Source organism: Xiphophorus maculatus, chromosome 5 (genome assembly GCF_002775205.1).
Source record: "Xiphophorus maculatus strain JP 163 A chromosome 5, X_maculatus-5.0-male, whole genome shotgun sequence".
NCBI classification, from domain to species: Eukaryota; Metazoa; Chordata; class Actinopteri; order Cyprinodontiformes; family Poeciliidae; genus Xiphophorus; species Xiphophorus maculatus.
Window position 1 is genome coordinate 14,009,308 of NC_036447.1, and position 25,725 is coordinate 14,035,032.

The 25,725-nt window shown below is 38.1% G+C and overlaps 1 protein-coding gene across 2 annotated transcripts; it reads right to left on the bottom strand.

Moving 5' to 3' along the window:
• On the bottom strand, positions 1–24,373 carry LOC102217640 (testican-3-like). 2 transcript variants are annotated; one of them, XM_023333817.1, is made up of 12 exons: positions 24,251–24,373; positions 23,976–24,098; positions 10,934–10,942; positions 10,757–10,796; positions 8,402–8,510; positions 7,408–7,516; positions 5,654–5,762; positions 5,393–5,506; positions 5,088–5,309; positions 4,310–4,372; positions 4,093–4,230; positions 1–3,240 (listed from the first exon to the last, which is right to left on the bottom strand). In XM_023333817.1, the coding sequence occupies exons 2-12, from the start codon at positions 24,096–24,098 to the stop codon at positions 3,080–3,082; spliced, it is 1,197 nt and encodes a 398-aa protein (XP_023189585.1). In that variant the 5' UTR covers positions 24,251–24,373; the 3' UTR covers positions 1–3,079. The 2 variants fall into 2 exon arrangements, with proteins under 2 accessions (XP_023189585.1, XP_023189586.1); XM_023333818.1 differs by lacking the exon at positions 10,934–10,942 and having other exon boundaries at positions 24,251–24,372.
• Between the last annotated feature and the right edge of the window lie 1,352 nt (positions 24,374–25,725).

Here is a 25,725-nt window from a genome sequence, read left to right on the forward strand (position 1 = left end):
GACGTTGGCCAATACAGCTTTTATTTCAGCAAATTATACATACACTGTAAAAAATGCATCTGTATCATAACCTAACGCTATAAGAGCTGTGATGACAGTGTGGGGTTGGTGAAAGAGTGGCTACAGTGTCCGAGGTCTTCAAAAGATTTGCATGTTATCACAGTCATAAAACGTGTCAAGACTGCAATGTTGTCCAGTTTCTAAGTGAATTTAAAATCAGAATTACAAACACTGGAAGGAAATTTAAAATAACAAAAAAAAACAGAAAAAGGGACACTTAGATGGCACTTTTCAGATCTTAACAGTTTAGAAAAATAAAGAATGAAGCCAAATAGTAGAGTAATTATTATAAGTTAGCATTAGCTGATCTCAGGTCTGACTTAATAACACACACATCTGAGCTGAGAGATTTTTATTTTACCCTGGAAGAGTTACCCTATAAATAGATAGATACAGCAGATCAGATTAAGCTACTGAAACAATGGAAAAGCAAACGCTGACTATCTTCTTCTTGTATAAAGCTGTCTAAACCAAAGCTTCCTCTAGCCAGTGTATATTCTATATAAAACATTTTATATCCAGCAGTGTTTATATGCCCTAACTGGAAGGTATCTCTCTGCATTTTAACTATCTGACAAATTAAAAGAGTGATGTAAGCCATAGTAACGCCATCTTAAATGAGAACCCCAAACACATGGCAGATCTAAGTCAACGTACTGTAATGTACAGGCTTTAGAGTAAAGCCGTCAGTGATCCTGCCCACCCATCACATGTCTTTACCAGCAAAAAGGCACACCTTACAGCTAAACCCCCACAGCCCATCATGGTGGATCTCAAAAGTCAACACACCACTGGTAATATGCCAGGTGTCTCTAATGTGGCAAAACTGGACCACGCGAAATCTTTTAAAAACATTTTCCACCTTTATTATCGCACTCCTGTGCATTTCAACTGAAAAACAAGCAAACTCGTGAGAGGATAAAATGTAAAAATTTAAAAGGGCTACATTAACTCAATTGCATAGGTATGCACAGTGTTAATTTAACGTTAAAGCACCTTTTTGATTTCCAGTCTTCTTTAGGTTGTCCTTTCCATCAGTTATAGTGAATCAGATTTGTCTGTAACAAAGTTTAGGTGTTCTATGAGGATTTTCTCCAAATTTGATGAAAAGACAAAACTAAAACGGGTCAGTGAGGCTCTAAACGCGCTGACAGCAATCCTGAAGAGCTGCACAAGTTATTGGCAAGTACAGGTTGCTTTCTGCATTTGAAAAGATTCACCTGTGTTCTCTGTCTATTGAAATCAGTAGTAGTAGGGTTACATGATAGAAGCCTTTTCTTCCCATAAAGAAAGTTATAAACTGACTCATTTGACCAAATCCTTGTGGAAGAATATTTGATCATGTGACATCCAACATAAATTTTAGCCACAATTTCAAAAGTTAATTTTAGCATAAAAACAACACTCAACACCCATAATGAAACACGGTGGTGGCAGCATCATGATAAAGGTGGATAAAGATCCGAAATACTAGAAGCCAAAGATGAAAAGGAGCTTTAATACACGTCCAACTACAACAAAATTGAATAATCTAGCAGGAGTCCACAATTGAGAATGGCAGAATCCCTTTGAGTTGTCCAGAAGAAAACTCTGGGCAAATAATGTCAAGCTGTGGCATGTTGAAGGAATCCTGTCAAAGAAGACTAAACACTGTAGCTGCATTAAAAGTTCTTTTCGTAAAATATTAGTTCCAGATTGTGAAGATTAATACAGCTGTTTTTTTTATCACATTTTCCTCAAAACAGATTTTCCCGTTTATTAGTTGAATTATACAGAATAGTCATAACATATGAAAGTCAATGACTTACTGTAGTCCTTTTTTTACATCACTAAAACCAGCATTCTAACAGAGATGTGTACACTTTTTATATCCACCATTTATTGTCCAACAAATGTGCATGGCTCTGTTACTTTCTTTAATGTGCAAGAAATTGAATCTGCTATGCTGTGTGCTAAAATCACGCATCTGCAAATATAAAAACATCAACATCATATTTTCTGAACTCTAAGGAGCTTTCATCTGTACACACTTAAGACCTTGTTTTTATTACAACTGCAAGCTCTTTTCTTTTTTTTCTTGTTCTTTTTCATTTTGAGTTCCTCAAAGGTTTGGCCTTTGCCTCTACAGACGGAAACAACATTACGCAGTATTAGACATGCTGAGACAAATCTGTTTCATCTCCAGTATTCGGCCTACGACGGATTAGAAAAATAGATAACAATAATTCCCTTCTGCAGCAAAAGAAAAAAAAAAAACATGAGGCCAAACAGTGTTTTTTTTTTTTTTATCCTTTCTGAGCCTGTGATGATTTGACTAGATCTGCGTCTGACAGCAGCTCATATTTCTGATTGTTTTTTTGTTATGATTGTTTTGTTGTATACGTTAATTCATCTGCGGCAGCATGTCTAACCCTTATCTTGTTTTTACCACAAAGTTATCGTCACAGTTTAAAAAAATCGAGATCAAAAGAAACCTAACAAGTGCAATATTCTCTTATCTACATCATCAACGTCCCACCTATACACGGGAACATTTGATAAGGATAAAAAGAGTGGACGGATGAAGTGAAGAAGATGGAGGAATGAGGGGAAAAAGGAAATCTCTTTAACAATATGCCTTCAGGCATCAACACACTCAGGCATCGGAGTGTTCCACAAGGACACGAGACACTGAAAGACATGGACTGTCCACTGAAAGGAAAGGTCTTTGCACAAGTGACCAAATCCAAACGAATGGACCGGTTTGTCAGATAGTTATATTCTCTGCTTGGTTGAAATACAAGTGTACACGTATACTTTCTAGTTAAACAGGAGGGAAAAATCTGAAACCTTTTTCCAAAATATAGATTTTTTTTCTTTCCTTCAACTGATAGAGAAACAATACACAGAGAATAGTCTGTAGGCTGTTAGTATGATGAATTATCTGCCTGGGGGGAGGATTCACCTAGAAACGTGCAATTTGACCAAACATACAGTTATTTCATTTTCTTTTTTCTGTCATTTTATATAATGTATATAATTATGACAAATATTCATCGTTTTCATCATCGTCATCGTCCTCATCTTCATCATCCTCGTCGTCCATACCTGCCTGGTCGTTAAGGACGAATGAATCTTCGTCATCGTCGGGGAAGAGAGAGTCACCGCTGCCCAGGTCCCCCGAAGACTCCAGAATTACACCTAGAACAAAAAACCGAACAAAAAAGAAAAAATCAATCACTTACATAAAAGATTGTTTACATAGCATAAGTGCATCACTGATTTGTGAAAATGTTCCCTAAATGTCAATGAACAAAATAGCTAGGTACAGTTTTTATTTAAAATTGAAATCTGATTAGGTTGATTATAAGATTATTTCATAAACCAATTGCCATCTACTATGGGAAATGAAAGCATTATTTATCACTATTGGTTTTCAGTATTGCACTCCTTCAATAAACTCTTGGGTGATTCAAATGTTATGTTCTAAAAAAACTCTTTGTACAGACAGTTTGTATTTTTTAAATTAGCTTTAAAAAAATACACCTTTGTGTCCAAAATGAAAATGAGTTCGACACCAATTATGTATGTGATCTGGCAGACGGCTAAAAAAATGAAGATCAAAGGTAGCAATCAAGTTTGGCTTTTCTTTTGACATAAAAATGAGACTTACAACCACAACGTTTCTGTCCATGTAAGTATACTTACTTAGCTGCAAGCAGCTAGCTGTAAGTAAGTCACTTAATTACAGTTACTTAAATGTAAGTAAGTAATGTTACTTACAGTTAAATTCAAAACTTGTGTATAAATAATTTTTGACATGCCTTGTAGACAAAAATGCATATAAAAAAGATATTTATTTTTGATTTTATATATGATATTCCTTCTACATTGCCTCATTATGTTTTGATATTTTACAGAACAAAATCATGTCTTCAGCCATTACCCTGAAGCGCCCTGAATATAAATATAGACACATTAATTGGACAACATGCTTTCATTTCTTCCACCAGCTCAGAAACCTGACGCTGTGTTTTCCAGCATTTTGCATACCACAGTCTGCAGGACCGTGAGTGCGTGAGCTCGCCACTTCGTTGCCAAAGCGATCCACACACCAACACTGGCCACTGCTGCTGTGACATTGGTGTGGCCTGTAGTAACCCTCCTCGTCACAGGAAGGCAGATACTGACCTGCAGATTTGAGCAGAAGCACACAGTAAGCAGGAGAAGCAAAGTTTTGGGTGGATTTGTTCACCGGAGGGTGGCTTACCAAGTAACTTCTTCCCAGCTTGTTTTTTGCTGATGCTGGAAAGCTCTGCTTTACATGGGGAATCTGAAAGGGAGAGATGGGGACATTGGTAACAAGCTGCAGAGCTACGTACCTTTTGTTTTGATAACGATTTTCCTCACCATGCTGCGTCCGCTCTTGCAGCTGCAATGAGCGAACCATTGTTGTTCGTTTGTAACAAAATATATATAGATTCTCGTCCTTAGTGAAGCAAATGTTTGACGCAATGTCTTCAAACTGAAAATCTTGAATGCATCGTAGTATAAATTCCTTCAGTTTGAGAAACAATTTTTTATTGTCCTTTTTCCAAATGATTTTAATTAAAAATAGATTTTTTTTTTCATTCAAATGTTTTCTTAAAACCTTTTGAACAAAAGGGGTTATTTTGGCGAACGTACAGATATTTTTAGATGAGTTCTTGTTTTTTGGTGAGTCTCCTTTATCTTAACTAAACACACCGGATCAAGATTTGTTTTTTACCTGGTTGAAAGAACTTCAAAATATAGAGCAATCCTATATTTAGAAGCTGCAAAAGGCCTGAGACGTTTTAGTCTGTAGTTTTATTGAAACATAATGTGTCAATACATTATGCTTGGAGAATTGAAGAAGATTAGAAAAAAATTATTAAGAAAATGGTTACTGGAGTCAGGCTTAATGAGAGGAGTAATTTTTATGACTCAGGTTAAGTTTGACACAAAGTTCTCAGGAGTCACATCTGAGAAATGTTCATTCAGCCCTGAACAAACTGAAAGTGACCCACCTGTATACCTCTGGAAGCCCGTGCACCACTCAGAGCTGGTTATGACTTTGTCAGGATGCGTATCAGATGACCTGAAGAACGCGTCGGAGCACGGCTCGTTCCTGTCCAGATACAGGCTCTTGATCTCTGACTGGTCAAGCTGGAGGTCAAAGTTTGTGTCCAGTCGGGAGAACATCCAACCCAGAGGGTCCTTGCAGATTGGTGACGTCCCAACGTCAAACTCTGTGAGGAAGTTTAAAGATGTGCTATGGACCGTCTACGTGAGCATAAATGTCCTGACTCAGTGAAAGTGTGTCGTGACTCACTGTGCTTCTCCGGTTTTTGGATCTTGACTCTCTGGTGGTTTCCGTTCTCGTGCAGCACTCTGAACCAATCTCTCAGGCGACTCACCACCTCCTTCAGATCTGATTCACTGCACACTGTGAAGTGTTATTGATTTAAACTTTAGTCTCATTCTATGACTCATTGATAAGCCTCATTAATATTAACAATAAAAAACGCTTTTGCAGAAACTTTATGTAAGTTTTGTTGCCCATACAAATGACATTTCCAGCTGAACGGTGTACCTTTCTTCTCTGCAGAGCCCTGCTCAGGTTGAGGGGGACAAGGACACATGCCAGGGCACTTTACGGAAATCTTCTTTCCGGTGATGCATGCCTGGTAGTCTAGCTTACACTGATTAAAGGGAAACAAAGACAGAAGCAGCACCAGAATGTGAGAAGAGGAAATTAACAAATGATGAGAGTTATAGGGTGAGAGTTGAGAGAAATGATGCCCGTTTGAAATGTGCCTCTAGTGGAAAGGAGGCCTGGCAGGAGGCAACATAATGCAGTCAAGTCAAGTGTATAGTGTCTATTGGTTTCAGGAACCAAAAGTGGCATTTGTAGTATATACAGTACACCGTTGCAGTTTACATCTAATGTACAGTGATTGTCCATTAAAAATGGATGGCATCCGTAGTCAAACAAATCTACAGATGACACCCATTGAACCTGGTAACTTTAGTTGTCAGGCTAGTCTCCTGTGAAAACAGCTCCCAGTTTGATTCTGAGAGGCAGAAACCCAGTCTAATTTTAAGACTAAGCTTAAAATGTTCCTTTTGATACAGCTTATAGACAAACCAGAGATGTTTCCCCAAGTGGAGGAGTGGGAGAGAAGAGGTAGGTAGAAAGTACCGGTCAATCCGGTGGGGAAACATAGTCCAGAAAGTCAGTTCTCCCTGCTTGTCGCAGGCCTCATTCCAGGTGTTAGGTTATCCTCAACTATCTTTAGTTATGCTGCCATAAGCTTAGGTTACTGAAGGATAAACTTTGCTTGTGTTGCCTTCCTGGAGAACAGAGATACTGCTGCCAGCAACTAATTGTTCTCACTGCAATTAAGATTTTACGTATTATGAACATAGAGAATAATCCTGCATCAGTTCAGCTGTTTCTTTTTGTGTATCTGGTCTGTGTGACTTCCAGTCGGTCATGGCAGACGGCTAAACCGTACTAAGCTGTGTTCTGCTGGAGTTTTTCCTTTCCACTGTCACTATGTGCATGCTCGATATGAGGGATTGCTGTGAAGTCAACAAACACAACATGCTCGTTCCAGAGGATTGAGTGTTGCAAGTCATTGATTGAAAACCTTTAAGCTAGGTTGAATAATGAACAGAACTGTTTGAAAACTAGGATAAATTGGAACATTTGTGTGATTATTTTGAAATAACTTTCTTGATATGACGTTTGTACTGAAAAGATGCCATCTAAACAAACTGACTTGAATTTAACTGAATTACACATAACCCTGAACACACCACTCCACTGTGAAACATAGTGGTGGCTGAATCATGCTGTGGAGGTTTTATTCAGCAGGGACAGTGAAGCCGGTCAGAGTTGTTTAGAAGATGGATGGAACTAAATACAGGGCTATCCTGTTGATGACTGCAAAGGGCTTAGCATACAGCCAGGATATTGGACATTAAAGAATATTCATCTGCTAGAAGGCTACTGTACAGTCAACATTCAGGACTAAACCGTATTGAGAACTTGTGGTACGACATAAAAACTTAGATTTACAGATCCTCTCCATCCTGTCCTGACACGCGTCATCAATTTTATAAAGATGAAAGAACAAATATCTTAGTCTTTCTCTTTATGAATTTTATAGAGAAATACCCCGAAGGAATTGGAGGGTGTTGTCGTGAGAGAGATTAGAGATACTAAGCTGGTTCAGATGTGGTTCAACTGCAACAAATATAAACTAAAAATTGCTGCCCTTATGTACAAAACAGAACAAAAAAATAACAGAAAGCCCAATGAGTGCTGAAATGAGTGGGTACCTTAGTGGAGTAGGTGTGGCCATCACTTCCACAAACAGGCGAGGGGTGAACCACAGGACACGGCTTGCACTTCGACCCAGCACTCGGTTGCAAATTGGCATCTTTAAAACTGGAGGTGACAACCAAAAACATAAAAAGATCATTTCACCAATCGGTTGTCACACAGTCTGCATTTTCTATCTGCTACATAACGTCATGTTCTTCGCGATGGTTTTAGACTTGGAACAAGGATTTGGTATTATTACTTTTTTATTATTATTATTATTTTTGATTGATTTGCTCTCCCAATGTCCTGGGAATTGTGTTGCTGCTAAGAGAGGGAAATGAGGTCAGTGTGGTGTTACTGTTCTCTGTCCAGTCTGAGGCATCCCAGACTCAAACACACACAAACAAAGCCCATTCATATCACTTGGCAGCACTTTATGTCCGCTGAAAGTTAGTGCCAGCGCCTGGGTAACTGGACCAAGCTGTAATGTCACACAACAGTCACAAGAGAGCCTGGCAACAAGGAGACCAGCTGGACAAACTAAAGAAAACAGTTGCTTTGGTCATTGAGACAATTGAGAATGGGATGAAATGTGATGAAAAACAGGACATAAATTCAACTAATGTTAATATTTTATTCACTCCTATTTCTTTTTTAAAATGTGCATTTTAGAACTTCATCTCTTTAGAAGATAATGTTACATTTGAAGTAAAGTAGAGAATATACAAAAAAAAATGTTTTCCCCCTCTGAGATTTCTCCTGTCCTTGCTTTTTTAGCACATTTAAATAATAAGCAGGCCATCAAACAAAATTTTATTCCAGACAAAGATAACCTGTGTGATAAAAAACAGTTTTCAAATAATTATTTAAAAAACTAAAAAAACTATTTTTATGACAACTGAAGGTAACATATCTACATATGAAAAATGAATGGAAATCAAAACAATGTCCTTGTGAAAATAGAAAGACGTAATGTGGGGGTGAGCGTGTGAGTGTGTGTGTGTTTACCTAACTCTCCTCTGGCTGACACATGAGGCAGTCTTGTAATCCTCAGCTACACACACCTTGTGACGACTGCATTTGATCTTCAGGCAGGGGTCTTTGGCTGGATCAAGAGCTACAAACATAGAACAAAGTTGTATATGATGAGAACTCTGTAAAGTGCATTTATGTGTGCACACTGCAACAAATTGAAACCTCAGAGTTTCCTAGACAGCAGTCGGCAAAAGCCTGCGAGGGTAAACAAAGAAAAAGGAAAAATCCTCCACGGATACACTTTCCTTTTCCTTTTCCTTTTGTTCTTTTAATGCAGCATCAAAGCTTTTGGGTTAAGCTGTGTATTGTTTCTTTTTACTTTTTAATATCTAAGCAACATGAATTTATGTGAGATCTCTTTGAGTTTTTGCTTTTATTTCAGTCACTCTTTCTTTGTATGTTACTAGCTGTCTCTGCTGCCCTGAACAGAACACCGTAACACTGTTAAATATTCTTAGAGCTAAAAACAGATGGTTCTGGTTTTAGAGGTTACTTTTGATCTTACAGCAGCCTGAACGTGGGAGAGTTGTTCATGTTTTTGACTGATGGATCTGATCCTGTGTAAATTTGAGCAAGTATATTATATATATAAGCTGATTTTACATCTGATTCTCTGGGAGATGGTTTGATCTCGGTAGATACAGTTTTTGATCCAATGTCAACTTTAAGCAACAGACCTAAGAGCAAGATCCAAAGCCATTGGCTGTGGTCAGGACAGTCTGCGAATGACCTCTGCTCGAAAGAACCTTACTGTAATCTCAGAGCAGCTTTGGCAGATTATCCTGCCTCCATCCTCCAACGCACTACCTAATGCTATTGTTTCCCTGGCCATGTGTGTGTGTGTGTGTTGGGGGGGAGGGTGCGTGTGTGTAGGTGCGTTTGACGATACACTGATAAGTGAGAGGATATGTTCATGTCCTGGTGTGCCTGGATGAGCGCAGGAGATTACCACTGTCTGTAATACAAATAGCAATGAGATGATCAAAGAATAGAAAATCCTCCTGGTTTTAGCTGCTTGGTGTCATTAAATGAAAAGAGTTTTTCTCTTTTCGTAGGAACTTCTCCATCCGATCCCCACTATCGAGTCAAGATGCCCAACAGAATGCATCCTCTCCAGTCCCCAAGGACCTGATGTTGTTGCACTGACTGTGATTTAATCTGCGTCCACAACCTGAGCAGCTGATTTAAAAATAAATGCAAAAAACCATTACATTTTTGTAAAACTGTATTAAAAGGCTATGCACATCATTTAATTGACCTGGGTATTCCCAAGAATCTAAGGATTTTTTTCACATTCACAGAAAAATGACAGTTCCGGCTGCAGCGCTGTCTGTGAGAGTCATGTGACTTCCTCTGAGCGTTGTGATCAGACAGGAGCTGAAACAGTAGTCTATAAATTTGTCAAGGTTAATTGCTAAACCTCATAAACAACTGGAAAAGTCCACTGAAATATGTTATGAGCCAAATCATCAAAGAGTCATGTCAAAACAGAGTGAAAACATGCAAACGTTATCACTAGGGCAAACTGTTGCAGGTGAAAACTTGCAACAGTTTTAGCAAGTTAACTTGTTAAGAAACAAATGCTAATGAGCTGCATGTCTAAGGTGAAGTGTTGTGACACAGCTTAATCTGGTTAATCCTCATTTAAAGAGCACATTAAAGTTGTCCTGAACAAACACCAGTCTGGACAAAAGACTTGTTTTCTGGCAACAATAATATAGTCTTATAAAATTTCTCAATTTGTAAGACTTTAGATAAGCATTATATTTTAGCCTTACCCATCACACCCACAAAATAACTTGGAAAGTTTATTAATTATATTCAGGTTTGGATTTTTTTTTTTTTCGTTGTTCTGACTCCACCTATAGTAGCAATTTTTGCTACCAAGACATATCAAGTTTGGAGTTCAAGTAAGAACTTTAAGATACATCCATAGGGAACATAGAAGCAATGTATCATAGTTGTAAAATATATCTTTAACCTGTCAGCCAGTAATCTATGCAACATTTGATGATCATCAAAAGCTGCTTCTAATCCATTTGCATTATATTCGTAATTCTATGCTTGCAGAAAAAAATTATATTTATGGGCCCAAACAACTTTTTTCATGACATGTGTTTATCATCTACAGTACCATCTTGTATTATAAAATTGGCATTTGTTTTCAAATTCTGGGAATTTAATAACACCTGCAACTCGAATGATGTTAGTGAAACCTCAGAACAATTAGAGGTCAGTGAGCTTCTTATGGTGTATTTTCCTTTTTTTTCATTGTTTCATTACATAACTAAAGCACCCCGGGCTTTGCTCTTTCTCATTCTCACCCACCTTGATCGAAGGGCTTGGATGGAGTCCATGTTCCAGGCTCCTGAAACACAGTTAGTCAATAAACATAATCAGAAAAAAAATGTTCAGAGAATATTCTGAGAAGGTATTACTGTTCACTACAAGCACAACAATATAGGTCTTTCAATGCAGAATACCAAAAATAATCATCATACAAACCTCAACTTCCTTTGGGAGAAAGCATTACAAAGACAGAGAACCAGGAATTAATTTTAAAACATAGATATTGCCTTATAAAATAGGCATGTGGCTATCTAGGAAACAAAACCACACATGCTGCTGCATTTTATATTGTTGTAGCAATAAGTGTTTGCAGGATTACAAAGTGCTGGTTTGAAACTAGCTGCTCATCATCTTCACTTATCTTAATTGTTAACTTTTAAATCTTTGGGAAGAATTTGGATTACTTTTTACAAGAAATTAGCCAATGTCTAGGATAAATATGTAAAATGACACACATATTTCAGGTTTCAATAATTACACTGGCTCTTTTGGACACGTGTCTTTTGACCTTGTGTGATTTATTAAATAGAAGGAATTCGGCTAACTAACTAACCTTTTATTAACAAAAATAAAACATTTTAATCTAAAAAATATACTTCAGAACTCTGTAGTTGTGCATGGAACGTTGAAGGTAATATGAGCTAAAGGAATGTAATTCTTAAGAGTAAATAAAAGCAATGATCAGGACGCACTAAACAAAAACAACTCTTGGTGTGGAGGTTTCAGTCATGAAACATACTGGATTTGGAAATGCTGGATATCTCACATTTAAGAGATGGATCTACGTTCCCTTTGGCAGACACAGACATTGCTGCTTACAGTTACTAAAACCATATTTTACAGCAACAACTCTTTATTATGCAGTGCATTACTTTGCATCAGAGAATAAATAATGAATCATCACTTATACAGGAAGGGGAGGAAAAGTATATTTAATGTTATAGTTCTTGCAGAGAAATCAGAATCATGTAAAAAAAAAAAAATATGACAATATACTGGCAGGTCAGAGCTTTACAAAATCAGAGACTAGGAATCGGCCACAAAGTTCTTATATTGATCCAATAAATTGTCTGTATATAATCAATATAAAGCAGCTGGCAGCTAGTGAAGGTACACGGGGACTCGGGTAATATGAGCTGGGAAAGGAGCTCATTAAGCATCCTTTCAGTTAAACTTTAAACATCTGTAAGCCTGAAACTGACTCTCAGCTTTAGCAGGAATAAAGATACAGTAGCTCTGGTGGTCTACATGTTACTAAACAAAAGCACAAACTGCTGTTTCTAGCAAAAACCTTCCAATAATGAATTTGTTAAATAAAATTTAAGAGGACATCTAGATATTATTTTTAGTAGAGTATTTGATAATAATCCCTAAGATTCTAAAGGACTGGATATTATTATTGGATTTTTTTGGGAATGTCTTTTGGGGGAAAAAATCACAGCATCTGTTTTATTGTCATTTCAGTAGAGAATATTGTTTTTAATTTCTAAGCGTCAGTGTAGGCTCTAACATTATCAGGATTTGGAGGGATATGTAAATCAGTTTATCATCAGCAAGGATTTTATAAGATACAGAGCTAATTTGCTGCATGAAATGGAGGAAAATGAATCCTGTACAACAAAATAAGAAAAGGGTCCAAATAATCATCTCTGAGACATAATATGTTATCATGGCCTTTCTAAAATTATAGCCTGTTTTCTCATTTACAATACAATTCAGTAAATAACTGCACTTTGGACATTTTATAATCACTAAGACCAACTAACGTGCTTCCTTTTGCCATAAACACACAGACAACATTCAAACACAATCTTACAAACTATTATTGACAACTCCTGACTTTCTGAGAGGAACAGAGAGCCGAATTCAGGTCCACATGCAGCAGAACTGAAAATGTGGTGCAAGTCAGCCTGCTGACAGGTACACAAGATTTATTGTACCGCTTTTTATTTGCAGGCTGGTGCTCTTGTGGGTTTCAGAGTTCCTGTGCCAGATGCTTCAGTTGATAAACTTGTTTTTAAGCTTGTTTCTGAGGACTTCTTACTCACACAGCAGCAGTCTGAGAAGCAGCAAATAAAGCCGGGAGACTCCTCCAGCCAGAGTCATCTGGTATGGGACTGAATGTTGGTTGTACCCTTTCCCACTGAAGATAATTTTGAATTTTGTAAAAGGGTTGCAATATAAAAGCTGGAGAGCAAATTGAGGTCTGTTGTGATCTGCTGGAGGCAACTTTTTTTGGGCCTCCTTAGAAACTACTCTCTGTGGCTAAAAGGACTTCAAATAAAGAGAAGGATAAGGACAGAGTCAGCACTGCTCTGACTTTAACAAGATGGAGAGGCCTTGATCTCAGATCCCACTGCTATACTTTAACATTCTGAGGTTCTCAGCTCTGCTCTTTAACACACATCTAAACGCACACAATGGCTTTCTAAAGTACACAGGTTGCTGTCAAACTCCCAGCCTTTTGTCATCTGAAAAAATTAGATCCTGATAAATCAATGGGAAAAATTCCCATCCTGAGAATTCAATCACACAAAATTGTTAGGGACGAATTATAGAAGAAAGCCTCAGATTCTTGTTGCTTGAGTGAGCACACGTCTGCTTTGTGCAACTTTTTATCTCATTTCAACAACTTCTTTGCTTCATACCTAATATTAATTAAAGTGAAAGCAGAAAAAATAAAAAAAAGTTAGGCCTGATTGCAGAAGGGTTGCAAAGGATAAAATTGCAATTGTACAAAAGTACCAGTCATGAGAAGTGTAAATTCTAAGCCATTTTATGTATATATGCCAGGGTGTGCAAAGGCTTTTGAGAGTCAATGTAACACTCATCATCTGACATGGATAAAAAAAACAAAACTTTAAGAGCCTTTCCCTCCATGTTTTCCTTTACATATGCTCACTGCTATATTCTTTTAAACCTCTTCAGCACAGCTATGAAATAGAGCTTTATCAGGTGAAACATTTGTGTAACTAGATGCTTCACATAAATCTTCCCTGAGGTAGTGACTCAGTTCAGTGCCCTGTGACTGCAGCCCTGCAGTCTAAATCTGGAATGCGTCAAGGTGAGAGATTTGCTGGCTTTTAATAGAGGGCCGAGCCACAGAGAATCCCAGCAGGTGCTGGCTTCTGATTCAAATGTAAAAGGGGATTATAAAATAGTGAACGCTCAGTTGTTTAGCCCAGTGTGAGTTCAGACATCTCACTCCAAAGACGTTTTGTCTATCTTTGGGTGCCTTCACTGTGTTCTCTACCACAGAGATAGGCTTTTCTTGTTTCTTCACAGGTCTCCATTGTTTCTGTGTTTATCATTCACAGTCAGTCACTCTCATGCATACTTGCACACAGTTTGCCTTCAGAAGTTCTGAGTCCCATTATTCTCTGACCCCAACATGCTCAATACTTAGGGATGATGCTACTCCACTCTTAACCCTAGTCACTGATTAAAGTTTGATAAATAAATAAATAAAGCATCCAACCCTTCAAATTCCTTTAACTGGTTTCAATACAGTTAAAGTCTGACATCCAGGCTGCTATCAGTGCAGCTCTTCATACTTGGTGATTTTGAACTTTGGGGTTTAAGCATTTTCAATTTTAGGTCAACAGTGACACAAGAACTGGAAAAACGTTACATCAGAACAGCCGTGTACCACAGTACATAAATTGTATGTATGTATAATGGAGTACTGAGACAATAACATTCAGACAATTATCAGACTATTGCACAATTTAATATACGTTTGTGGGAGCTGCAAAGAATTTGACTGTAAGCATATGAAGTGTGAAAAGCCATGACACTATTAAACCAGAAAAGCTTCATATGCTTTGAATGGTTTCTAAATAAAACCTTAAAGGCAGCCAAGTAAAACTACTGCACTATGAAGCTCAGAAGGCTTTGAAAACATAAAACAATGGCGTCTAAGGAAACTGAAGTAAACCTTTTAAGTTGGGACTTGGGTGAGGAAGGTTTAAAATCATCATATTCACTGAAATGCTCTGCTTCAAATAATTCTGTTATGCATAAACCTACTTGTTAATATCAGATGTTTGTTTTTTTTAAGTAAAGTTAGGTTGGCACAATTATTTCTGCCTATTAATCTTTATACAAGAATTTTTCATCCTAAACTATCCTGGCTCATTTTATTTGGACTCTCTGCTATGGATACAAATAATTAGTGGCCCCTTACAGCAGCAGGAGCAGAAATTTACTTTAAAAGTTTACGACTCTGCGATGGACTGGGGACCTGTCCAGGGTGACCCAGCCTCTCGCCCAGAATGTTAGCTGGAGATAGGCACCAGCACCCCTCCTGACCCCGCTAGGGACAAGGATGTACAGAAAACTAATGGATGGATGGAAGTTTACAGCTGGAATTAAAATCAGGATTGGTAGGTCAAAATTGACCTCTCCTGCAGCAGAGTTTGTGGAGTTATAAACATGCCCTTAGTTTTGGCTTTGAATGAACTCACTGTTTTCCTCTCTGCTTATAAAAAAATAAGCAGAGCAGAGAGGAAAAATGTGACTTTATCTGGGTGTCACTTCCTTTCTTTCTATAAGGAGCACAGGGTCGACTCCTGTTCTTCCACAGCTCAAATCAATTTCGCCTTTCTGCCCTGCATTGTTGATCTACCTATTCAGCAGAGGCCCCTCTGCACCCATCCCATTCTTCTTTCCCTGCTTACTGTCCACCTATGTAATAAAAAAAATGCAAAGAAAATGTCTGTTGGTTCCTTTCTAGCTCTGCAGGCTGAAACAGAATAATGAGAACATTGCATTACAGAGGCCGGGCCCTCCAGAGAAGCGAACACAGCAGAAAGACAACAAAAGTGCTTGCGGTCTGATTCCTTAATGGCTTCAATGGACACATCGGAACAGAACAACGCAAACACAGAAGAACATCCAAACAAACAAATGAACACGAAAGCACTTCCTGCACCCAAATATGGTCCCATTAACAAACCACAAAACACCCAATGTGAGTGCTGGAATCTGACAGCATTAAACACATTAAATAATTGGAGGAGCACTAACTCAACTATAGATTCAAAACATAAATGCAGCACTGAGCACAAGTATTCATACCACTGAAAATTTTTTCACATTGTACAAACATTAGTGTACACTGTCGGCATCTGATGTGATAAGACTGGCTTAAGGTAAAACATTATCCTGAAGTTGGGTGAAATGGGTACGTGGATATTTTCAACATACAAATCTGGAAGATGTGAGCACTTATATTCAGCGCCCTCTTAGCTAACACTGTGTTTAATCCCCTTTAACCTTTTCTTACAGCCTCAAATCTTTTGGCTTCACACATCTAGAGACTAATTTGTTTGCCCATTGTTCTTTGAGAATTTGGCTGGATGAAAAGTGTCTGTGAACTTCTAGTTTTGCTAGAGATTGACTACAGATCTGAACTTTTACTTTGTCATTCAGTCAGATAAAAATGTGTTCATCCAAACAATTCCACTGTAGCTCTGGTTGTATATTTAGAGTGGCTGAATTCGAATTTGGTCTCATCTGACCTCCTTCCAAGTGCTTGTTCATGTGGCCAATTTTAAATGGGACTTTCTGTGGTTTTCAGTAGCCCCCTTCACATCATAGTCCCAAAATTAATACCAACCTTCACATCAAACAAGGCTTGCAGGCCATATGACCATTTAGATCATGTAGCTGGAATCGCAAAGGGGGTGCAGTTTACAACCTGCAGCCTTCTTCTGTGGTGGGTTTCTCCTTGAGGAGTTCCCTTGGGGTGAGTCCAGATGCATTCAGTGCTTTAGACACACATAAAGTTGTTGTGCATCAACTTAAGCATGTCATTATCATCATCAGGTTCTACCAGTTTATGATGTTTATGATGTATCTGCTCTGAGCGCTCCTGCTTTGCTTTGTGCTGCATTACACTAGTTCTGCAATCCCATGTTACACCCTTACAGTTTAAGGCAGATACTGATATTTCAGGTTTAGAGGCATATCAAATACTTCTAAAAAATAACTGAAAAACATAAGTGTATCTGAAAGGGACTAATGGCTTCCTTCTCAAAACAACCAACCAAGTGGCTACTTCTCTGATTAATGCACTCTTTGAGCAGCCTCTTAGTTTAGGTGGATGGCCATGTCTTGGTATGCTTACACTTGTGTCACTGTCCTATATTTCCAGACATACACGTACAGAACAAAAAAAGAAGACTTTCTTCTGATTCAGAGCATGAAAATCAGGAACAGAAACATTCAACGTGGAAACGAAACGGTGTAACACAGAGAACGCAGCTGGTCACATCTATTTGTGTCCACTAGTTGACATTTGTTGTTCTAACATTGTCAAATGTGAAAAGGGATGTGAAAATAAAGTGAAGCACAAGAGTGGGCTCATTGGGTGTGTACCCACAAGAAAAATCCAGGTGTTTCTCACCTTCGCTGGCCTGATTACACCTTTCCTAAATGTACCCCAATTGCTTCTTGTTGTTTCTAATCTGCTGCTTTAAAAATTTTTTTTTTACCAACGTCCAAAAGGAGACCTGCATGTTAAATTCTACTGACTGTTTTTCTTGCTAAAGCTTGTGGCATGCATGCTCGCACAAAATACACGCAAATTCATACCAAGGTGCTCTGAAGTGGAAAAGGCCTCAAGCTCTGTACCTTCCCAACATCATTCACACTCCACAACACAAACAACACAGGACACACACGGACACTAAAAAATACATAAAGAATGGGAAAAAGATTTTAGCATAGTAAGTATAATCTCTTCTAATGAGACTGGCCTAACCAGGGCATTATTTTGTTCTCATGGTAAACCATGCAATCAAGTCTCTGTCATCACTTTTTTCCCTTCATTGCTACAATAATCTTTCTCCTGAGTTTATCTCAGGCCCCAGGTCTCGGCAGCCATTCTAACAGGGCTTACAGTAAGTCAGCAGCCAGGCTTCTATCTTGTGCACTTAGTGTGAGATCCAGTGAAGGCTTTTAGAGCAAAATGAAAGCAGCATTGCACTACCTGCTTGCTGTATAAACTTTAAGTTGCTCTACAGGCATAGTTTCTGCACATGGTGACTACCCAAGAGTAATTTGGGGAAAGACTTGACAAATTTTGTGATCGTGAGGACCATATATACTGGTTATTGGATCAGCTTTAGCAGCACTGATTGGAAGTGAAAGCTTCATGGAAAGCAAAAACATGGTAAATAATCTCACTGTAGGACAAAACTGAAGTCAGAAGTTATATAAGTGGGATATCTGGGATTTGTCTGCTGTGTGCTTTACCTCCTAGATTAGAAACTCATTGCAGAGTTTTTCTGTGTCAAATAAACAAACAAATTAACTGAAATTAACAAATTCTCTTCTTTTGATTTTACACTACTGCTTGTCTACTGTTCCATCTAACATCAGTGAGGTAGTTTACTTGAAACAATGTCTTGTCATATAACAATAGATGCAAATAAAAAGCCTGAGCCACTTTATTAAGCCCCCGAAAATAAAATTCTAAGTGGTCAGTGTGTCACAGAACTACAGTTTACATTGTGTTTGTGTTTAAAGCTTGTGTCACTCCAATCACAGTCAGCCTTGCACCTCAAGGCTGCCTGTGCCTTGAGGTGCAACCTCTACAGAGCGTGCAATGTACAACTTGGCAGTGTTGTGACAGGAGAAGACGCTTTGTTCTATTATGCATGGCGGCATAAATCAGACTGGCATCACTTCCAAGTTTTGCCCACCACGCATACATCTGGCTAGAAAATCAACATTAATATTAGCTTTAGCGATATAATTGTACAAGAAAATGCTAAAGCAATTATCTCGAAAGTTTTATTTGGGCTCTGTTTCTGAAAATATTTCAGCCTCGGCAGCTGTGCAGGGATACAAGTCCAAGTGTCTGCAGTGCTTGCAAAATAAAAAGTGAACATTTTCAAAACCGCTGGCATTTACACAAATACCTTCCACGATGTACTGATATGCTACTGGGTGAAAGAGGAGAAAAACACTCAGCCGAAGACAGCAACTGAAACAGGAAATGAAAGATACTAAATACAGTCTATTGCTAAGACTCAAGCCTCACAGTTAAAGCAAGAAAATGGACAAATTATCATATCTACATACTGCCTTATGAGAGTACTCACAATTCTTGTCACGTAGGAAAAATATGGTTTTCCATTTATCGTTTAACAAATTAGAGTCTTTCTTTTCAAAATAACTGAAGCTCATTTACATTTTTAGTGCATGTGAATTTTTATATCTCTCATGCCAAATTCTCAGTTTAGCTATAAACTTTGGGTCATTCTAAGGCACAAATATAATATAAATATGCTCTCAACCATTCCATTGTAGTTCTGGCTGTATGCTTAGAGGTCTGTTGGAAAGTGAACCTCTGCCATAGTGTCAAGTCTGTTTCAGCTCTAATATTTCATTATCCTGTATTTAGCCCAAGGCTTTAGATTAATAAAAGAGGTATATTTAAATTAAAAATATTGAAGAATAAACACAAGAACACTTTTTGTTGATGTCAAACAAATAAAATAAATATAAATTCTTAAAATGTCTATTTTGTTTATCTCATTTGAAATATTGCTTTATTTTAGTAATAAGTAAAGAAAAAGCAATATAAACAAGCAAATGCTGTCATTCTTGTACAGCACTTTGGTGCAGTTTTATGCCTCTTTTTAAAGTGCTATATAAATAAATTTGACATTGACATTGACATTGACAAAAAAAACTGATTTATATCTTCAATGAAAATTTTAGCAGCTTTTAAGGAAAACAATCAAAACAATAAAACAGACACTGTCTATGCTTGGAAAGGAAACACATTTCAATCTTTATGTCCTCATTGTAGACTGTAGAAATTTTCAAAGACAAAAAAATTAATGACTAAAATAAACAGACACAAACAAATTCTAATTAGGGGAATACTGATTGGTGGTATTCACCAACTTCATCAGAACATGCACTCAACATAATTTGCAGAGCATGCTACTTTGTTTTCTGTCTGACTTTAAATAGCCAAAATACTTTCACATGACTAATCTATTCTTGTTAAATATGTCATTCGCTGTGTCTTCTGTTTTTGCATCTTTCAGGACACTCATTTTTTTCTTTTTTTCCCCAGTCATGCTGTACCCTTTACCTGAACTAAGAGGCTGCAGCTGCACAAACAATAGAGGTTAGCTAGTCTGACTGCTACTGTGCTGCATGTGTCAGCCTAACTTTGAGTCTCTCTATTCCAGCCATATGATTGTTCCAAAATGGAGAAGCTTTTATTACCACTGGCTATCATCTTTTCTGTATATTGAAGGACTATATCAACATTTTCTTCTATAACTATCACGGAAAAATCTAAATTGCTATAATTTTATTACCCAGCTCTATACTGATTATGTGTGCAGCCCACACTATTCAGCTTTATGGGTTTTTTTTTGTTTTGTTTTGTTTTTTAATTGAACCATGCATTCTTTTCCTTCAAGTTCACATTTATACTATGCTTTATGTTGGTCTATAATATAAAATCACAGCGAAATTTATTGAAATCTGTGGCTGTAACATGACAAAATGTGAAAAATACGCATGAATAGTTGGGCAAGGGGCTATGTCTGTTTTTCTGTCTGTCTCCTTACTTCAAGAAAAGAGGTAACCATAAATAGAACAGGCACATGGCCAGTAAAATTTACTCTCCAACCTTTTGTTCCTGGATGAGTATTTGCATAATCCAATTTAGGACCAGAGGCGTATCACATGGGTCCACCTGTGCTTAAGGGCTTTGCCGTGGCTAGCAGAGAAAACGTCTGTCCCGACACTAAAGGAGATGAAAAATCGAATAAAAAAAGAAATAGAAAGACACTTCTGTATCTCTCTCTGGCTCTAGAGCTATAAATCCTACATTTGTAGCACACAGGAAATGACCTTCTATTGAGGTTGGTGTGTAGCTTTATTTTCCTCCAATTCTTTACCTTGTTGTTTCTCTGACTCAATCCAACGACAATTTTTTCTCAAAAAGATGGTTTCAAGGCTTGATGTGCATGCCGATCCTTTTGCTGCGCATAAAGCTCATATTTGTTATTGTGTGTGTGTGGGGGGGGGGGGGGGGGGGGGGGGCAGGGGTGTGTGTGTGAGTACAAGTTGAAGCATGCACTCTGTTGCGCTTGTGGAGCCATTAAATCTGTAGCTAGAGGCATGATATCTTTTTTTAGCAGAAGACAGACCATGTGAAGCACAGAGCAGTAATTTCAATAGTTTTCAACAGCAGCAGCTACTTGCTGAAAACATCTTGAGAAGCAGCATTCAAGACGCCCAGTGCACGAAACAAGGATAACAACACTCCTAAAAAAACCCCGCAGCATTTTCTTACTAAATGGTTGTTTAATCGATACAGGAATTAGTGCAGAGGAGGGTGATTAATTGCAGCAAACTGAGCAACAGGACCACATGATCAGAGGTATTATCCGCCAGAGTCTGCAGGAGCATTAATGCCCTAAGTGGCCTTAGCATGCCAGGTTAATGGTGGCTGACATATAGTCTGCTGCTGAGGGCTTTCAGCAGCAGCATAATCAGCCAGATCACTTCACAGTAAATCACTGTTATGCTGTGAGAAGAGGCAAATCACTGGGGAAACATATGTAGGCTACAGGTAGGCCTAATCAGACACTCAGCCTGTAATATTCATTTAATGATCCCACAAGGATGCCATCTCCAAGAGGACATGATCTACTTTTCAGTGTTTTAATAATTTCTTGAGATTTTTTTATATCATTTATACAAAACCAAATATAGAGAAATAATAATAATAATAATATATTCACAGCATCCCTGTCTTGGCTTACATTTCTTCACAGACTGCAGTTCTAAGGGCCATCTTTGTAGCCAAATTGTAAAAAAGTTGTTTTGGTTTTTTTATACATAATAAGTATTATGCAATAAAAATCAATACATTTTAATTAAGAAAATTGACTTGCAGATGTTTTGTTTCAATTAAAAAAAACCCTGAACATTTTGATTAGAACTAAACTGAAGATATTTGTTCAGCTAAACGTCCGATATTCTCACTTGTGATGTGTGAGGTCCAGCAGAGAACACAAAGGCTAACCAATGAGACTTACATTGGTGTACTGAACTTGGGGCTGCCTGGTGATGCAAAATTTTTGTTCTAATCCTATTTCAAATGTTTTTATTGTATTCCTACAGAAAACTTTGATCACCTGACTAGTGCAAATAAAACACAGTTTAACCCCCTGCTAGCGAGACCAGTGAGAGACTGCCAAGAGCTGCAAAATTCTCACAAAAAAAATCATTTCATAGTTTGCTTTGTGGTACAGTTTTCAAAAATATGCAAACTTTTAAATTCACTCAGTTGATTAATTAATATAAAATTATTTTTTTAGAATCTAAAAGGTTAAATGTTAATTGAATTAATATTAAATATATTAAATGAATAACGTGATAGATGTGTTTAGCAGAACCAGAATTTAACATAGGAATGAAAATCTGTAAGATTCTCACGGTATGACGACCTTGAGCAAAAATATCACAGCTTCAAGCTATTTACACAAACATTCAAAACACAACTGTATAACATCATCTGATTGTTGCTATTTATTTTCTAGTATTTCTCTTTTGTACAATTGTAACAAGTTGATATTTGCTAGTTAACTAGCCATGCTATCTGTCAGGCTAGCCAGCCCACAGCTGGTTGCTTACCAGACAGCTACAGGTCAATTCCCCCTTTTGGCAATTAGTAACACCCCCCTCCCCCATTTACCCACATGTTCCACTTTTGTCTCATCCCACATCTAGTTGTGTATCAATGTAGTTGACTTGGATGACAAATATTTTTTTGATTAATATTGAAGTGAAATACACAAATGGACAAATCTCATGTTTTCTTCTTCCCTGTTTATCTGTCTATCTTGAGTGGTAAATGGAGGACAGGGCTGCTACGTCCTGGAAGGGTCGCCACTCCACCTCAGGGTAACACAGAAACACACATGGCAGAAACTGGCACACACACTCACTGCACCTAACAGCAACTTAGAGAGCCAAGTTATCACAACATGCATGTTTTTGGATGATGGGAGGAAGCCAGAGTATTTTGAGAGAACCAATGTTCATGGGAAGAACATGCAAAATAAAGCAGAAAGGCAGCAGTGCCATGTGTCATCCTGTGGTGATTCAAACATCAGGTAAATTTTTAGATTATATATTATATTATTTTATGGAATTTAACTAAAATCTCGTTTTACACCCTATTTCTAATTATACAGGTTCTGACTCATGTTTGGGGAAATTCACTCTTACAAAATATGACTCTCTAATAGAGAAAATGATTATAAATCCTCATTTATCAAAGTACACATAAGAAGTTCACCTGGAAATTTCAAACTGAAGTATCCAAATAAGTCAGGTATCAAACTGGCAGAGGTGCAAATAAACCTTAAACAGACATTTTGCGGTATGAAACCTAATTACCTTAATTAGTTTCCACTACTTGACTCACAGTATTTTTCACAATTAATGCCAAATGCCTATTTTTTTTCCTTCTTCTTTTTGACTATAGAAGTCCTCTTACAAACAGTGGACTAGCACAGTGCAGCTGCAGGTGGGGGAGAAGTGGTGGCCCTTACTCTATGGAAAAAACTGATGACTCAAAAGTTTTCTTTAGAACACTATGATGATAAATTGTAATGGTTTTATATCTGTAACTTTTATTAACCACAGTAAGCTGCACCTCGTGACGCTTAAACAAGTGTCAACTAAAACTGGCCTTCCAGATCCAATTTTCCTCAGGGTTCCAGTCAACTTCGGTCCGGCCCTGTCTCTACCTATTTGGGCCCTTTTCGGCCACTCACAGACAGCTCCATGTCTCTGCGGCCTTGGCTACCTCTGTTAAGCACACAGCTTAAAAAATAATAATAAAAAAAACACACACACACACACGCACACACGCCCACGCACCCCCCACAAGCAAGGATCCTCCCTGAATGGTTGTTGGTTTGTTCACAGCCTGAGTGAAGAGGCTGATGAACGTGTGACAAACATAGCAGAGGAACCCGTGACGCGTCGCTGAGACAACGAGATGAAAACGAGGAGCGCATGATCTCAACCCAATGCGTGAGACTGTGAGGAGGGGGAAAAGGGGGGGACTTGGGAGGATGGGGGTTGGGTGATGGTAGTGTGTGGGGGGTATTATCTACTAATAAAACCCTGAAACGTCACTTACATCTCTGAATTTATCCCATCTTCCGGTGAGCCACTTATCATCCAGAAAATTGCCGCTGTCCGAGCGAGCGGAGACGTGCCCAAAGGCGACGGCGCACACAAACAGCACGGCGACGCTCAGCATCTGCGGATACACAACAACAAGCGCGGAGAGGAGGACGCTGGATCAAGCTGGAGGACATGGCAACCGCGCTGAAAACAGAAGCGCTCCAAATATGCGACAAAGCCAAATGAATCTTGGTGTGAGCATAATAAAATATATTTTCTTAAACCCACCTTGTCGCAGCAGCTGCTCCTCAGACGGTATGTGCTTGACGCCGCTTTCTATCACAACTAATAGCAGCTCTCTCTCTCTCTCTCTTTCTCTCTCTCTCTGTCTCCGCACCGGCTGTCTGTGCGCAGCAGCGGGCGGGGGCGCGCAAGGCACCGTACGCGTGCCCGGCGCTCTGTCTCTTCAGTGCGGAGGTTTACTACTATCATTCTATCGCTACACCGATTCACTCTTAAAAGCCTATTCCTCGTTAAAGGATACACGGCAGTCGCTTTTAATTGAAAATATGATTCAAAACTAACAGACGAAGCAAGTTGGAAAAAGTGTTGAGATTTAAAAAAATAAATAAATAAAATAAAAGCTACCATTCACTCAGTAAAAGTTTGGATTTCCTTTATTATTGTTCTGCTTTGCTGTGTTTTGCTCCAAATCCCAGCAGGGACTGGGTGGGCTTTGTTTGCGCCAGAAGTGACTCACATTCCCAGCAGAGATCAGCCGCAGCCAGTCTAACGTGACGCAACAAGATAGCACGGCTTCCACGTTCCCAATAGCCCATCCTGATTGATTTGTGATTGTAGGCGCAGCCGCCCGCTGCGGGGGTTAGTGGGCTCTGGGACATGCAAAGTTCAAAACGCAGCTAGTCTCTACTTATATAGGCTGATGGCTTTGTAGTCTTTCGGCAGACACAAAAGCAATTCATTCGCATGACAAAATACAACAAGAATAACCAGAATATCCAATTTAAGAAATACATTAGCTTTAATTCTCAAAATAAATAAATCTCCCTAAATTTTAACCTGCTAATTTCCAATTTTGTAAGTTAAAATATAAAAATAAGTCCCTTAACATTGCTCATTTAAAATTTAAAAAGACACCTTCATTCCGTGGAAAATAATAAAATATTAAATTCTGAAGACTTTTTAACTCCAATATCTCAAAAGAAAGGAAGTGTTTTGCAAGGATAAACCTACAAAACAAATTGCAAAATCCAGAAGGGGACACAGATTGCTCTAAAGACTTGAATAAAAACATTCATGAAAAATTAAATTCACCCCACAATATAAAAGCAGGCTAGTTTTGAATTTCTGCATGAGCAAATATATGCAAACACAAAGTAATAATAAATAAAACACAAAAAATAGAAATGCCCAGGGACCCTGAAGAGTTATGAAGCAGGTTTATCTAAAATATGCGCTCTGCATTTATCCTAAAAACTGATTTGAATAGTTGGGTCCCTGTCTAATAAATATGCATCACAACTCAAAGTGAGTCACTTATTTTCCTCCTCATTAAACAATCCAGTGAACCATTGTCTCATGTATGACAGAATAATTGAGGGCGCCGTCTCCTGCTGTTTGGATGGCTTTTCAGTGACCGTTTTTTTATTTTTTCTGTTGCATTCCAGGTTTTATAGGAACATAAACTCTCAAGGTTTTAGATAGCTACCATAGAATCTATTTGTGTCAAGATTGTTTTAAGG

Excerpts from the sequence above, each read along its gene's own strand:
- LOC102217640 (XM_023333817.1), bottom strand. The coding sequence starts at position 24,098 with ATGCTGAGCGTCGCCGTGCTGTTTGTGTGCGCCGTCGCCTTTGGGCAC. Across the intron at positions 5,310-5,392 it reads CCAAAAACCGGAGAAGCACA|AGTTTGACGTTGGGACGTCA; the intron begins GTGAGTCACGAC and ends ACTTCCTCACAG. Across the intron at positions 4,373-5,087 it reads GGGCTTCCAGAGGTATACAG|ATTCCCCATGTAAAGCAGAG; the intron begins GTGGGTCACTTT and ends TCTCCCTTTCAG.